Below are 15248 nucleotides of genomic sequence, written 5' to 3'. Positions count from 1 at the left end.
AGGTTATTTCCAAAAAGGATCAAGCTCAGTACTGGCACAGAACAGGACAGACTCACCGCTATGTTTCTGTCGATAGACTATCCCAAATGTTTAAAGAATCTACTTTAGGCAAGACGCTGGACGATGAGATCTCTAAGGATTTTTTGGAGTCAGAGAACCATGACAAATCTATTTCACACAGTGTATACTCTCTGTCAAGGTGGACTTTGTTCAAGGCATGCATGTCAAGAGAAATTATTCTGATGAGGAGGAATTCGTTTATTTACAAATTCAAAACAATTCAGGTTATTTTCTTCAAGCTCTTGTCATAGAGAGTTTTTCATATAATAATTCTGCTAAGTTACTAGGATAATTGGAGAGAAGAAAAGTAGTGATGAACTGAAGAAAGGTCCAAAATATCATTTGTGCAGCTATTGATAATTGCATCTATCACAATGACTGCTTTTTTGCGAACTCGGATGGAAGTTGATGCAGGTCATGCAAATGAATATTTGGGTTCCCTCTTCTATTCTCTTATTATTCTTCTAGTTGATGGATTTCCGGAATTAAGCATGACTGTTGCACGACTTCCAGTTTTCTATAAACAAAGAGAATTGTGTTTTTACCCGGCTTGGGCATATGCAATTCCAGCTGCAATTCTGAAAATTCCCCTTTCTATCCTGGAATCTTTGATTTGGGTGTCTCTGACGTATTATGCCATTGGGTACAGCCCAGAGCCGGAAAGGTGAGTGTCACATGAAATGGCTCCAAGTTATATATCACACATTTAAATGTTTTCTTATATAGTTTCGTTATCTTCTTAAATGTTATTTGACTGCCTCTTCCAACTAAATGGACTTTTATCTAAAACTTGATTATCCCTCATATTTTTGGTAGGTTTTTCCGACAGTTGATTCTATTCTTTGCTGTGCACTTGATGTCAATATCTATGTTCCGGTTCTTGGCATCTGTCTGTAGGACAACAGCTGCTGCCACATTAGCTGGTAGCATGGCAGTACCATTAGGATTACTCTTTGGTGGTTTCATCATCCCAAGACGTAAGATTCAATAATTTTATTATATTTTGGGCCGGGTGAGGTTCTGAGAGTTTTCTTATCTGGAAAAGAGTATAAAAATAAACTGAAGTTTGTTTTGGATTGCAGCCTCAATGCCATCTTTGTTGAAGTTGGGATTTTGGGTTTCCCCAGTAACATATGGCCAGATAGGCCTCGCTGTTAATGAGTTTCATGGTCCAAGATGGCAAAAGGTGAATTTTTCTGTATGATAATACACAAATGGGATGCCATCATGTTTATCTATCTTGATGGTTTATATGATTGTGATCTGTTTACAACAAAAGCCCTCTCCTGTTTAGTCATAAGATCTGAGTAACCAGGAGTCAAATTTTTTAACAGTGGTTGATTGTTTCTCAACCATGGTTTAATCCTATATTTACTTCGTGATTTTCTAGCTCAGAGTCTGTTGAGCAATGCGTAATTATACCAGAGAACATGGATCCCTAAACTACACCACCGTGCCTGAAGCCTACAAATTTATATGTTAAGTGGTTCATTTTGGGACTACTTGGCATGTCCTCTTTTGCATGACATACTTCTAGACTAACGTGGCAAATTAGGCCGTATATGATATTTTATCATGATGAGCATTGCAATCAAAAAATCATAACGGTAAAAATGAGATGATCATTAAAATTTATTGAGAACTAACGGATTTATTTTTTTCCCTGATAGACAATAATTCTCAAGGGCGAACCACTTGATGATTATCTAATTTTCAGTTTTATTATGTAGATGCTGTCCACCAACACGACGATAGGGCATCAAACTCTCGTGGATCGTGGAATGGACTTCAGTGAGCACTTCTACTGGATATCTCTTGGTTCATTATTTGGGTTTACATTGATTTTCAATGTTGGATTTATCTTGGCCTTAAGCTACTTGAAGGGTAAGTTCATCTTTCTTAATATGACGTCAACCTGAGAATACAGTGTTTTTAATCTTGAAATACTTATTATTTATCAGCACCTGGCTCTCGTGCTATTATATCAAGGGAAAAGCTTTCAGAAATACAAGGAAGTGAAGAAATCATGAACGCTGAATGCATTAACAGGAGGTCTAATGCTAACGGTATAAAAATTGCGCTAAGACAAAGACCAGAATTCCCTTTTTTGTTTAAGCTCCTTTATATGTTTCTCCAACAAAGACCAATTGCTTGCCTCTAATTGTACAGGAAGAATGGTTCTACCTTTTGAACCTGTTAGTTTTGTCTTCCAAGATGTCCAGTACTACGTGGAAACCCCTTTGGTAATTGTTGAAAAATTCCTCAATTGTTTCTTAACATGACTGTGTTGTAAAAGTGAGTCATTCAGGTGAAATAATATGGTTAGTTGTGTTCTGTTACTGTTTTCAGGAAATGATTGAACATGGAACCAGTCAGAAAAAGCTACAACTTCTATGTAATATCACTGGTGCATTCAGACCCGGTGTTCTTACTGCATTGATGGGAGTTAGTGGAGCTGGGAAAACAACCCTCCTTGATGTTCTTGCTGGAAGAAAAACTAGTGGCACCATTACAGGAGAAATGAAGATTGGAGGTTACCCTAAAGTTCAAGAGACATTTGCAAGAATTTCAGGTTACTGTGAGCAATCCGACATACATTCTCCACAAGTTACTGTAGAAGAATCTGTGATTTTTTCAGCTTGGCTACGTCTTCACCCACAAATTGATTCAAAAACTAAATATGTATGTTTTTTTTGTGGAAAAGTCGATTTTAGCTCTACTGCTTTATTTGAGGTTAAAATTTTACTCCAACTTTAATTTGGCACTTTTATTCGTAGGATTTTGTGAAGGATGTCCTTGAGACAGTTGAACTTGATGGACTAAAGGACTCCTTAGTTGGCATGCCAGGTGTTAGTGGTCTATCAACCGAGCAACGTAAGCGTCTTACCATAGCTGTGGAGCTTGTTTCCAACCCCTCAATCATATTCATGGATGAGCCCACAACTGGACTGGATGCTCGAGCAGCAGCTATTGTCATGCGTGCTGTGAAGAATGTGGCTGATACTGGAAGAACAATTGTTTGCACCATTCATCAACCGAGTATTGACATATTTGAAGCATTTGATGAGGTAGGGTTCAACTTTCCACTGGTAAAGATAACTTACCGTTATAGATAATTTTGTAAATATTAATGTCTAAGAGTTTTTTGATAGAGCTATGTTTATGTGAACGGAATAGAAGGCATCAAATATAGATTTGTCTAGTTGGCTCTCTAGGCATCCCAGACTAGCTAGTTCTGTCTAAATAACTTGCTCCATCTTTTATCATCTATTGATGTTGCTTGGGCAGTTGAGCCTAAAATACATACGACGCAAGATCCTTAATGATAAAGTTCTTGAGCATTAGAACGCAAGAAACTATTTCAAATAGTTATAGCATTGTGATGTCTATTTGAATTCTAGCATTGTGATGTCTATTTGAATTCTACCATTATATGTTTGATTCGAGGTGGGGTTATGATGAGGTAGAATTGTATACCATAAATAGTATTATATGTCGGCTCTTACATGCTTTGGATGCAGTTAATTCTATTGAAATCTGGTGGACGTGTAATCTACTCTGGACCTCTGGGACTACATTCAAGTAAAATCACTGAGTACTTTGAGGTCAATTTTCCACAGAATAATAATATTAAATTGACTAGTGTTGTTCTCCAACGTCCATATACGTGAAACTCTCTCCTCTGTTGAGAATATTTATCTTTGTTATGCTATACCAGTCCATCTCAGGAGTGCCAAAGATAAAAAATAACTACAATCCAGCAACATGGATGTTAGAGGTTACTTCTACATCTGCAGAAGCTGAGCTTGGTCTAGACTTTGCACAGGTTTATGAGGGTTCTACCTTGCATGAGTGAGTTTATCCTACCATTTAAATTCAGGAAGTTCCATCATGACTTACCCACACAGACACATGTTGGCATAAGAGAATGTAATAGTCTGCTATAGTAAGTATACATGGTGGCCTTATTTGGATGATAACATCTTCTAATAACATTGATTTTTCGCTTTTATATTGTGATGCAAGTGAAACCAGATAAAGTTACGACCTGGTTTATAGTTTTCTTGGAGCTTATCTGCAGTGTTTAGTAACCAGTCATCTAAAACCTTGAGATTTCGAAGGAAGGCCCCAACAGGATCTTATACTCTTCAACATGCAGCTCACTTGTGTCTTGTTTTTGCTGTAATCTTAGGAGCAATAAAGAGCTAGTCTTGAGCTTGATTACTCCGGCTCCAGGTTCAAAGGAGTTGTATTTTCCCACGCGCTTTTCACAAAATGGTATTGCACAGTTCAAATCATGCCTATGGAAACACCATTTGTCATATTGGAGAAGTCCTTCATACAATTTCAATCGTTTGATGTATTTGATCGTCGCGTCTTTTCTCTTCGGGATTCTCTTCTGGGATAAAGGGCAGAAACTGTAAGTACATCAAATTCAAATGAAATCATGTCACTCTTAAAGGGGTAAACTTTTCAAATAATCATAATCCACCTTCTAATTCTTTTTTTAGTTTTTATAAATACAATTTACCTCAAACAATTTTATTTACATCAATATCGTTTTTGTTTTACAGAGATAACCAACAGAATGTGTTCAGTATGTTTGGTTTGATGTTCACAGCTTGTACATTTATTGGCATAAATAATGCCTCCACAGTTCTCCCTTACATTTCAACAGAACGAAACGTTTTGTATCGGGAAAGATTTGCTGGAATGTATGCTCCCTGGGCTTATGCACTTGCACAGGTATGATGACATTATGTACATTGTCAAACCTTTCAAGGATAAATCCGCAATCTCTATTTATTGCATATGTGCATCACTTGTAGGTGACTATCGAGGTACCTTATCTATTTACACAATCAGTTGCATACGTGATAATTACATATCCAATGATCGGATATTCTTGGACTGCTTACAAGGTGTTTTGGTACTTCTACTCCATGTTCTGCACATTGTTGTATTACAATTATATGGGAATGATGGTTGTTTCAATTACGCCAACATATCCGGTAGCTGCAATTCTGCAGTCCTCTATCTACACTATGTTTAGCCTCTTCTCGGGTTTTATTATTCCTCAACCAGTAAGCTTTTCCCCACTTTTAGTACTCACAAATGATTTATCTGTTATGTCGAATGAGGATGTGATGAACAATATTTTGACAATTTTTTTTTTATCCTGCAGCGAATTCCCAAGTGGTGGTTATGGTTTTATTACCTCATTCCAACTTCTTGGACATTAAACGCAATGCTCTCCTCTCAATACGGAGATGTAGACGAAGAAATTATGGTATTTGGAGAAAAGAAAACAGTCGCAGCTTTTCTAAAGGACTACTTCGGATTTCACCATGATCGCTTGCCAATGGTTGGTGTGGTTTTGATGCTATACCCTATCATTTTTGCTTCCATATTTACATATTGCATTGGGAAGTTAAATTTCCAGAGAAGGTGAAATGTAGCTGTAAAGTCATGCAGTGACAGTTTCTCTGGGAACTTAGGCTTAGTAATTTCAGCCCTTAATGACTCTTGCTAGTAAAATTTGTGTAAATTTATATACTCAGAGATCTGTGTAAATTTATCTACTCATTTTATTTTTCTTGTGTTAATAAAGCAACACTAGTTTTTGCAACTGAAATCAACTTAGAAATTTGAAATTAATTCAGATCAAGTAAGCAGTTTTTTCATCTGCCTATTGAACTCGAGTCTCAAGAGTCTTGAGAATAGTTCTTTTCTATAAACATGTCGAAAATAAGACGAAACTAATACTTGCATCTTACGGTACTTAGAGCATCTTCAGCAGCATCTTAGCCCATTCCTTAAATATAATATAAAATATTGGATCCTAGTGGCTTAAGATAATAATAGCTATTCTCACCTCCAACAATATTCCTTATATTCATTCCTTATATATTATTTTATTATTAAAAGTTACCATTATTGCAATAGGTGAAGAGAGAGAACATGTTTGTATTCAAAATTTATTATAAAATAAGATTTAGGAGAGGAGAGAGGTTACCTAAAGATAAGGCATGGCTAGTGGATCTTAGTGATTTAGGGAATCACTAAGATACTGTTGGAGTGGATTATTTTTCCATATTCCTTATATTTTGGTTTAAGACTCCAAATAGGAAAGCTGTTGGAGTTGCTCTTAGAACATCTCCAAAAAATTCTTAAATAATGACTCTTAAATAGGCATCTCCAAAAGATTCTTAAATAGGCTCGCAACTCAAGATATAAAGAGGATGATCAAAAATTGAGCTCAAGAGGCTACCACCGACTCTTAAAAAGGTTAAGAGCCTCTTTCTCCTCTATTTTAGAATTCATATAGTGGCTCCTAACTTGTTTTCGATAATAAAAAATGCATTCTTTCCGCTACTTGAATTTGAATCTTTGACATATTAGATTTAAATATAAATAAAATATATAATAATGAGAGGACTAAAGAGCATTGTTATAGTTCACACTCTTAAAATTACACTATATTACTAAGATCCATATTTTTCATTTTTAATTTAGGAGCCTACAAGAAAGATCTTAGAGATGTTCTTAATCAACGAAACGTACCTCTATTGTATCAAGAGCATCTACAAGAGACTCTCTAAACAAGCTCTTAATTTCAAATTTAAAGAGTCGAGGCAAAAATGAGAGCTCTAATGGTCATGCAGTGACCATAGCAAATGTAACGGCCACTTGTGTGATTGTCACCATGTATGTTAATCTTTTCTTTGTTTATCTTCTGTCGTCGGATTCAATTCTAGCTCAAAACAGATACTTATTTGTGAGGTTATAAATCATATTTATAAAAAAAAATCACAATATACAAACTTTTAAACTAATTATCTGGCTCATAATATTTAGTTGTCGTCCTGTTTTAATACTCATTTAAGTTGACAAATGCATTTTCTTCTTTTGTTGATATTATTTCATCACTTAACAATTCTAATTTGTCAAAAACAAAAAGAACGGGGTGTTACACGAAGTATAATGTGTTGTAAAAAGCTCTACTCACTTGAGCCGAGTTGAACAGTAACTTCATTGTATTATGAATTCTCAGTGCAATTATTTTTTATCAGGTTTCTTAATTCAAAATTTTACACAATTTTTTTTTTGTTACATACATTCCTCTAATTACATACATACATTCCTAAAAGAAATTTCTTTAATAATTGGTAGCAAATAAAATAATATACAAGTTGATTACGAGGAAATATCTTTATAATGCATATGATTATCACATGCTATTTATAATTAGTAATAATAAAGTAAAGTATTAACATATCTTAAAGGATTTTAAATAATAAGATTAATTATTTAATAAATATCAATAATAAAAAAGATTGAAAAAATGACTTCAATTACATTAATATTTTCAAATGTATAAAAGAAATTACATATATACATATAATTTGTTTAGCGAGTATTATCATGAGACATGATTTTATGAATATTATTTATTCAGTAAAAACGTGTTTGATTAAAAGGCTACTTATAAAAGTAAATATTTAAAATTTAATATTTATATCATAATATTTATTTATATAAAAATTCGATCGTATTCTTAATTTTTGTATTATTACATATCCTTTTATTGAGATCGTCCTTTATATAAATATATAAATATATAGATAGATGGGCATATTCATATCTGGTGTCACAAAATTTAAAAACCTGGACTCAACTATCACTATGTTTTGCGATGTAAAAAGCTATACCATATCGCATTTATCTTCTCCTCTTCTTTTCATCGTGTTTTGAAACTCTAAAACTGCTTCATATGAAGTTTTACGATCAAAGCGTAACTTCTTTCTTAACGCTACACGAATAGAGCATTTTAGAATCCTAAATGCTACTTCATGCATCCTTTTTTTTTTTTGCCAAAACGCCAGATGATGTTATATATTATAAGATTTTTTAGACCAAAACGCGACGATATGCCGTTTTCTTCCAAAAATCAAAATACCGAATATCCGACATTAATAAGTGGATGTAGGTCCATTTCTTTCTATCTATTACTTGCTAGTTTTGTGACATGTGAGAACCAATACTTAAAATAGAATCATATAACCACAAAGGTTCTGCTGCGGAACCGTATATTTTTCATAGATTTTCAAGATCTCAATCTAAATACATGTTTTTTTGAATTGTTGTGTGTATTCAAAAGTAATTTCAAAATATAATACATAAATAAGACATTTTTTTCATGTGCAGTTCTGCTGCAGAACCCTAAGAGCAAGTCCAAGAGATGCCCTATATCATGTCGTAAGTTATAATTCAGGACAATTGATGAAAAAACTTGATCCAACAATGTCCTAGTGATGCCTTATATCATTGGGACAAACTCCTCAAGCCTTATTTTTTAGGCACATCTCTCCTTGCCTTATTCTATATAGTATTATAAATTCTAATCAACACTCTCTTTCTCTCTTTACTTTTATATTATGCTTTAATGATGAAAGAGAGTCTTAATAATAAAATATTAGACATATTGTGAAAATAAGGCACATTGTTGGAGTTCAAGTTAGTAAAATATGTCCTAAGTTACTAGGACATGATATTTTATATTATATTTGGAGTTTGAACTAAGACACTCTTGGACTTGCTCTAACTAAGAGTATAAATAAGGTAATTGTTCTAAGGGTTCTCTCTATAAATAAGATAATGGTTCTAAGGGTTCTCTCCATAATGATTCTCTCTTGAAACATGACCCTGCTGATGGTTCTAAGGGTTCTCTCCGTCATGATTTTCTCTGGAACATGACCTCTGTCACTAATTTTATTAATTATGCTTCGGATAAACTTTTCTCATTCATATCTGTGTCTTGTTTCGGTAATTTTATTAATTGTGTTTAGTAATTTAAGATCTAAGCGACAATTTAGTTGTCATCCTTGTTGAGCGGCTCCGTGTACCAAGGTTTTAGTTGGTGTATCTTAAATTCAAATTTAGTTTCAAGCGATAAATTTTTATTTTTATTATGCACCTGTACATAAAAATAATGCATGACTATTGGGTATCCTTGCTCTCAAGCTCAGAATTAGATTCACTCTCATCAACCACTTGACCTTCCCAATCCTTCATTTCATATACTCTGTACATGCAGTCTTTACATATTCTATTTACCAACAAATACATTGTGTGGTCTGTTAAATTAAGCTTCATCTGTCACTCATCAATATTCTTTTGGTGAGAAGATTAAATAAAGTGCTCAAAATTTGTGTTTTAGTTGGAGGAGAAATTATTTGATTTTTATTTGTTTCGATTTACAGGAAATCATCAAGATGATGGAAAGTGATCAGGTGAAGAAAGCAGAAGAGAGTAAGACTAGAGGTCTAGTGGATATTGTGTTTTCTTGGTCTTTCCATGATGCTCTCAACAAAAATATTTACATGGGCAAGGTTCAATTCTTTAACTATTTACTAGAACTACTTTTATTTAAAATTGTAATCAAGTTTTAATAATTAATGTATTCGAGTTCGAGTTTGAAGTTTGTGAAATGGAAGTTTATAATTGTGCATGTGAATTGAACTAAACTAAACATACCCGATATGTTCCGCTCTGGGAGATTTATAAGATGTAGGCGCGGATCTTACCTCTGCTCTTATTTGGTTTTGCTACAGGTGAATAAGATTCCTACAACATTCTTCTCAGTAGAGGAGTACAAGAAGTCATTTATGAATCCTCTTATTGAGGAGACACATGCAGACTTACTCTCTAATATAATGAAGGTGAATCATGCACCACTGTTTGAAATAGTGGATATCAATATGTCAGAAGGGTTTAAGCCTCCCAGAGATCTGTTTTATGATATTGTTTTGAGAAAAATAGGAAGAAAAAATGAAAATGAAGAAAATGATGAACTTCAGATGTTTGATCTTATTGCCTTAACAGACATAAGGCCAAGGTATGTAGCTGATTTGAACCGGCCTAATTGGCCGTATACCATTGCATCAGTTGAAGGGAAAAGTACTACTGTAAATAAAGTTAAAATTTATGAAATCTTATCTTCAAAACCAATCATGCTGGAGAATTTAGGGAAAGGGGGTAGCAAAAGAGTGAACCTTTTTTCAGTTCATCTGACAAATTTGAACACAAATATTCGTATTTGGAAGGCATTAAATTGGAGGGCAGCGAACATAAACATAGTCCGAAACCTTCTGCAAAGTGATTCTACTGTAAGTATTGATTATTGTTTGTAGCTATTTGATCTGTGCATGTATTAGCTTTCTGTGTCACTAATGTTATTTTATTGGAATATACTTAGGCTGGATTAAGCTGTTCTAAGTGTGATGTCCAGGAAATTAATAGTTCTATCTCGACAAAATATGGAGAAACAATTGGATCCTTCAAGCTGGATGATTCTCAAGAAGCTGCTGTTGTAAGTTGTGTAGCGACTAGTAGATGCTTTCATCATCATTCTGTCAAATTGTTATGGGGTCCTCCAGGAACAGGGAAGACGAAGACAGTAGCTTCTTTGCTCTTTATGTTGTTAAGAATGAAGTGCAGAACATTGACATGTGCCCCGACTAACATAGCAGTTGTTGGAGTTGCAAATCGGCTTATGAGCCTAGTGAGGGAAGCTTCAGTGTATGGAACTTATGGACTAGGAGATATAGTTCTATTTGGAAATGTAGTCAAGATGAAGATTGATGATCATAAAGATCTTCGTGACATATTTCTTACTAATCGAGTTTTATGTTATAGGATATTTCTGTCTCCATTTACTGGATGGAGAAGTAGAGTGGAAAGCATTATCTGTCTTCTTGAAGATCCTAAGAAGCAGTATAGAATGCACCTAAATGGACTTGATAAAGAAGTTGCGTTTTTGCCTCCACATAAACGTTTATCAGATATTTGGGAAAAAGAAAGCGATGATGATGACAGTACAGGGATGGGGGGAGAATTAAGTGAAAGTATATTGACATACGAAGAATTTTTGAATGAAAAATTCAGTTCAGTAGGAAAGAGTTTAATGGCTTGTATAGAAAACATGTACACGCACTTGCCTAGTTCTTTCATCTCAGTGGAAGTAGCAAAGAAAATGATACGAGTAGTTGAGCTCCTTCAGACCATAGAGAGTCTGATGAGAAGTGGATCCCCGCCATTTGAAGGTCTTGATGGATTCGAGGATGCAGGAGAGATGGAAAGAAGGCTTTTGTATGGTCCAGTAATTACTTGTATTGAATTGCTAAAAGAACTTCGCGCTACAGTGTCTGTTCCAAATCTAAAAAACAAAACGCAAATTAGAAACTTTTGCTTGCAGAATGCAACTTTAATTTTTTGCACTGCATCAAGCTCAATTAAATTGCACTCTTATGCAAAGCCACCCATGGAGATGTTGGTTATCGATGAGGCTGCACAATTAAAGGAATGTGAATCCACCATCCCTTTGCAACTCACTGGTCTGCGCCATGCTGTACTAATTGGGGACGAGAAGCAACTTCCTGCAATGGTGCAAAGCAAGGTTTCAAATTATATACTGTTTTATATGTTACACTAGTGAATCTTACTGTGTTTTCTTTGTTTATCAATCATGAAACTTCCTATTTGTAATCTTTTTGCAATTTGTCAGATCAGCGCGAAGGCTGACTTTGGACGGAGCTTGTATGAGAGGCTTGTGCATGTGGGACACAAGAAGCACTTACTGAAAGTCCAGTACAGGATGCATCCATCAATAAGCTTATTTCCAAATAAGCAGTTCTATGACAATATGATATTGGATGGCTTCAATGTCAAGAAGAAAACTCATGAAAAGCATCTGCTGGAAGGCAAAATGTTTGGTACATTCTCTTTCATAAATGTCCCTTATGGGAACGAGGAGTTTGATAATAACCATAGTCTGAGAAATATGGCCGAAGTGTGTGTCATTGCTGAGATAGTGGCGAGGCTGTTTGAAGGTAGTACCTGATATTTTTGTCTGAAAAATCTTGCTATATTTTTTAAAATTATTATTATAGCATCATTCACATTTCAGAGTCAATGCTAAGAAAGCAGAGGGTAAGTGTGGGTTGTATATCACCATACAAGGCTCAAGTATACGCCATTCAGGATAAACTGGGAACCAAATACCGAGCAGGATCAAATAATTCTTTTTCTGTCAGTGTTAGCTCTGTTGATGGCTTCCAAGGCAGTGAAGCAGATGTGATAATTATCTCAACTGTGAGAAGTAATGCAAATGGAACTGTTGGTTTTCTGTCTAATCTGCAACGAGCAAATGTTGCTCTTACTCGTGCCAGGTTTAAATATTTACAAGTTCAATATCAATTGGTTTACAAAAATGTAACTGCTAACATGTACTTGATTGTATTCAGGCATTGTCTATGGATATTGGGTAACGGGTCGACTTTAGTAAATAGTGGCTCTGTTTGGAAGAAACTTGTTATAGATGCCAAGTCTCGGGCATGTTTTTACAATGTTCAGGAAGACAAGAAGTTAGCTCTAGCTCTTGCTGGTTGCTTAATTGAGATTGGACAACTTGATTCTCTGGTCGCAAGATCTCTCTTATTCCCGGAGGGAAAATGGAAGGTATTCAGTAATCTAATCCCGTCTTTATGTTTTATGGACTTTGTTTATAATTTTCAACATTACCTCTAGCAGAGTCTATTTTTGTTTAGTTAGTTTAAACATGCGGTAATTGTCTCTAATCTTATGATAGGTTTTCTTGGGCGAAGTTTTCCTGAAATCAATGTCAAAAATTAAAAATGAAAAGGTTTGTTCGCAAGTTCTTTCTCTATTGATGAGAATTGCCAATGGCTTGCGTATGCCACGAGAGGATCAAACTATCAGTGTCATGCATGTGGATGTAACTCTTTCTCAACTGTCAAAAAATGTTGCACGGAGAATCCTACATCTGATTTGGATAGTCGACGTTATCAAGGAAGATGGGAATTGGGTCCAGGTGGTAAAGGTTTTAGATGTTCTGCCAGAGTATAAAATTCCAGAACTGAAACAGAACCTTAAAATATTATTTGAGAAATATACCACTGAACTTAAAAATCGCTGCAACCACCGATGTATTGAAGGGTAAGTATACATGTCTCTCCTGTCCGTAGTCCATAAATTTTACAAACACAATTTAGCTAAAAAAAACGGAAACAGATAGAGTGAGTGCTTACTGTAACACTGTTGGATGCAGGGATACAGTTCTGCCAATGACATGGCGGATGCAATCAAATGTTGCAACTAAAGCTGTAACTTATAGCCCTGATCAGAGCCAGTCAATAGCAAGTCAATTAGCTGCACTCAGTCTTGGCAATGACACAGATAAAGCAACTCAAAGTAACCGGTGAGTTCTATGTAGCTAGTCAGTTCAAATCATTAATTTGTATCCTCAAAATTTTAAAAATGTCTAGTTGCAGAATTGCAGTATAGCCAACTTCGTTTTCAGTTGTGACACTAAGCTAATTAGATCTGTTACATTTCCAAAGAAAGTGATGTTTTATTAAGGAAACGGATAGAGTGAGTGTTTACTGTTGGATGCAGGGATGCGTTTCTGCCAAAGACATGGCCAATGCAATCAAATGTGGCAACTAAAGCTGAAACTCGTAGCCCTGATCAGAGCGAATCAATAGCTAGTCAAGTAGCTGGACTCAGACTTGGCAACGAAACAGAGAAAGCAACTCAAAGTAGGTGAGTTCTATCATCTATGTAGTCTGTTCAAATCATTAATTAGTATCACAAGATTTTAAATATGTCAGTTGCAGAATTGCAGTATAGCCAAATTTGTTTTCAGTTGTGACACTAAGCTAAAATAGATCAGTTATGCTTCTGAAGAATGTGATAATCATAGTGTAATCTTGTTAAGTATGGTTGTATTTTCATGCAGGGGGAGAAGAACAGGATGCTTTATATTGTAAGTTTGTAAGCGGAGGATTTCTCTAGATCATCTGGCAACTCTTTCAGAACTGAACTATTGATATCTTTAGTAATGTGATGCAACCAGCAAGGTTGACAGTATTCTTATTATTTCATAACCGTACTTTTATGGATATATTTTTATCGACTTTTATGGATATTTAGCACTGGTTTTCTCTCAAATTTTTGCTTGTCAATCTTTTATTACTTTGAGCATATCAAAGAAAGGCAAATTCAACGATTGTTTTAAATAGTTCTTTTGTCAGTTAAATCAGTTAATTAAATGGTTCTCTAATTTATATCTTATGAATATTAATGAAGATAAACGTAGATTATATAAATGACATTAATGAAGATAAACGTCTGGATAAACGCATAATCTTTAAGAAGCATCATAAAAGTTTAATATCTGAAAAATACTATACACTACAAATAAAGATAAAAATTCATTTAATATCTTGTCATTAATGAAATTTTGCTTATTTTGAGCATGTTAAGAACTATATAAAGCCATGAAAAAGACACAATCTTACAATCAAAACACCAGAAAAACAGAAGACAAAGAAGTTCAATGGCAAAAACAGTTTCACATTTGTGCTGCATCTCCATTTTACTCGGTCTCATTGCTGTTTCTTCTTGTGAGATATCCACACTGACGGCTAATGAAAAGGATGATATCGTAAGTCTGGCAAATTTTTTTCTGCTAGTTTTTGCTGCAAAAGTTGCAGGAGGACAAAAGTCCTAATGAATTCCCTTCTTCTTGCTAATAAAAAAAATCAGATAATCCGAAATGTCATGCTTGTAAATCATCTAATGTATTTCAAATTATATTATGAACCAGATTCCGGACCAAATTCCTCCACAGACATGGTGTGTAGCTTCAGGTTCTGCAACGGATGCACAACTCCAGGGATTCATAGACTTTGCATGTGGAGGAAAAATAGATTGTCGTTTCATACAGCCTGGGGGAACCTGTTATCAGCCAAACACACCAAGAGGCCACGGATCCTATTGTCTCGATGCATATTACAGAATATATAAAAGCTGCAATCCGATTGGTACTATCGTTTACAAGGACCCTTGTAAGTTACTAGCTCTCTCATTTCATAGTTTTACTGTTACTACCTTCAGATTGCATTCTTTCTTCCCTAAAGTTGCGATTTTGTACTAATGTTTTATCGATTAATTGTTTGTGCAGCTTATGGAGATTGCCTTTACATTTAATTCAACACATTGCAGTTCTTATGGAAGAAAAGGAGCCTCAAAATTATATTTTTTGCTGTTCTGTTTTTTTTTTGCCAGAAATATCCCAGCTGAAAACATATTTCCTGGAGAAACAT

At 34.8% G+C, this 15248-nt stretch overlaps 2 protein-coding genes across 5 annotated transcripts in view; both read left to right on the top strand.

The window, feature by feature from the left end:
• Nucleotides 1–15248, top strand: part of LOC108214764 (pleiotropic drug resistance protein 3) — an 82436-nt gene that overhangs the window by 4809 nt on the left and 62379 nt on the right. For 2 of the 3 annotated variants that reach the window (XM_017386941.2, XM_064084351.1), the window contains 15 exons: nt 3–284; nt 411–724; nt 877–1037; nt 1143–1246; nt 1791–1944; nt 2022–2126; nt 2230–2303; nt 2410–2742; nt 2838–3128; nt 3582–3665; nt 3779–3912; nt 4253–4480; nt 4635–4806; nt 4890–5144; nt 5246–5689. In XM_017386941.2, coding sequence (XP_017242430.1) covers nt 3–284; nt 411–724; nt 877–1037; nt 1143–1246; nt 1791–1944; nt 2022–2126; nt 2230–2303; nt 2410–2742; nt 2838–3128; nt 3582–3665; nt 3779–3912; nt 4253–4480; nt 4635–4806; nt 4890–5144; nt 5246–5512 — 2958 coding nt within the window. In that variant the 3' untranslated portion in view covers nt 5513–5689. Of the gene's footprint in view, nt 1–2; nt 285–410; nt 725–876; nt 1038–1142; nt 1247–1790; nt 1945–2021; nt 2127–2229; nt 2304–2409; nt 2743–2837; nt 3129–3581; nt 3666–3778; nt 3913–4252; nt 4481–4634; nt 4807–4889; nt 5145–5245; nt 5690–15248 lie in introns of those variants that run through there. The other variant, XM_064084352.1, reaches the window with a different exon arrangement.
• On the top strand, nt 8988–14060 carry LOC108212574 (probable helicase MAGATAMA 3). Of its 2 annotated transcripts, none has more exons than XM_017384299.2 (11): nt 8988–9240; nt 9324–9452; nt 9675–10229; nt 10319–11518; nt 11627–11951; nt 12029–12290; nt 12366–12579; nt 12710–13077; nt 13190–13339; nt 13537–13679; nt 13880–14060. In XM_017384299.2, exons 2-11 carry the CDS (start codon nt 9336–9338, stop codon nt 13933–13935), a joined length of 3390 nt encoding a protein of 1129 aa, XP_017239788.2. In that variant the 5' UTR covers nt 8988–9240; nt 9324–9335; the 3' UTR covers nt 13936–14060. The 2 variants fall into 2 exon arrangements, with proteins under 2 accessions (XP_017239788.2, XP_063940423.1); XM_064084353.1 differs by having other exon boundaries at nt 8989–9240; nt 13537–13683; nt 13880–14059.

This window comes from Daucus carota, chromosome 9 (assembly GCF_001625215.2).
Source record: "Daucus carota subsp. sativus chromosome 9, DH1 v3.0, whole genome shotgun sequence".
Classification (NCBI taxonomy): Eukaryota; Viridiplantae; Streptophyta; class Magnoliopsida; order Apiales; family Apiaceae; genus Daucus; species Daucus carota.
Note: the sequence above shows the minus strand (reverse complement) of the source record. Positions and strands in the feature narration are given on the sequence as shown.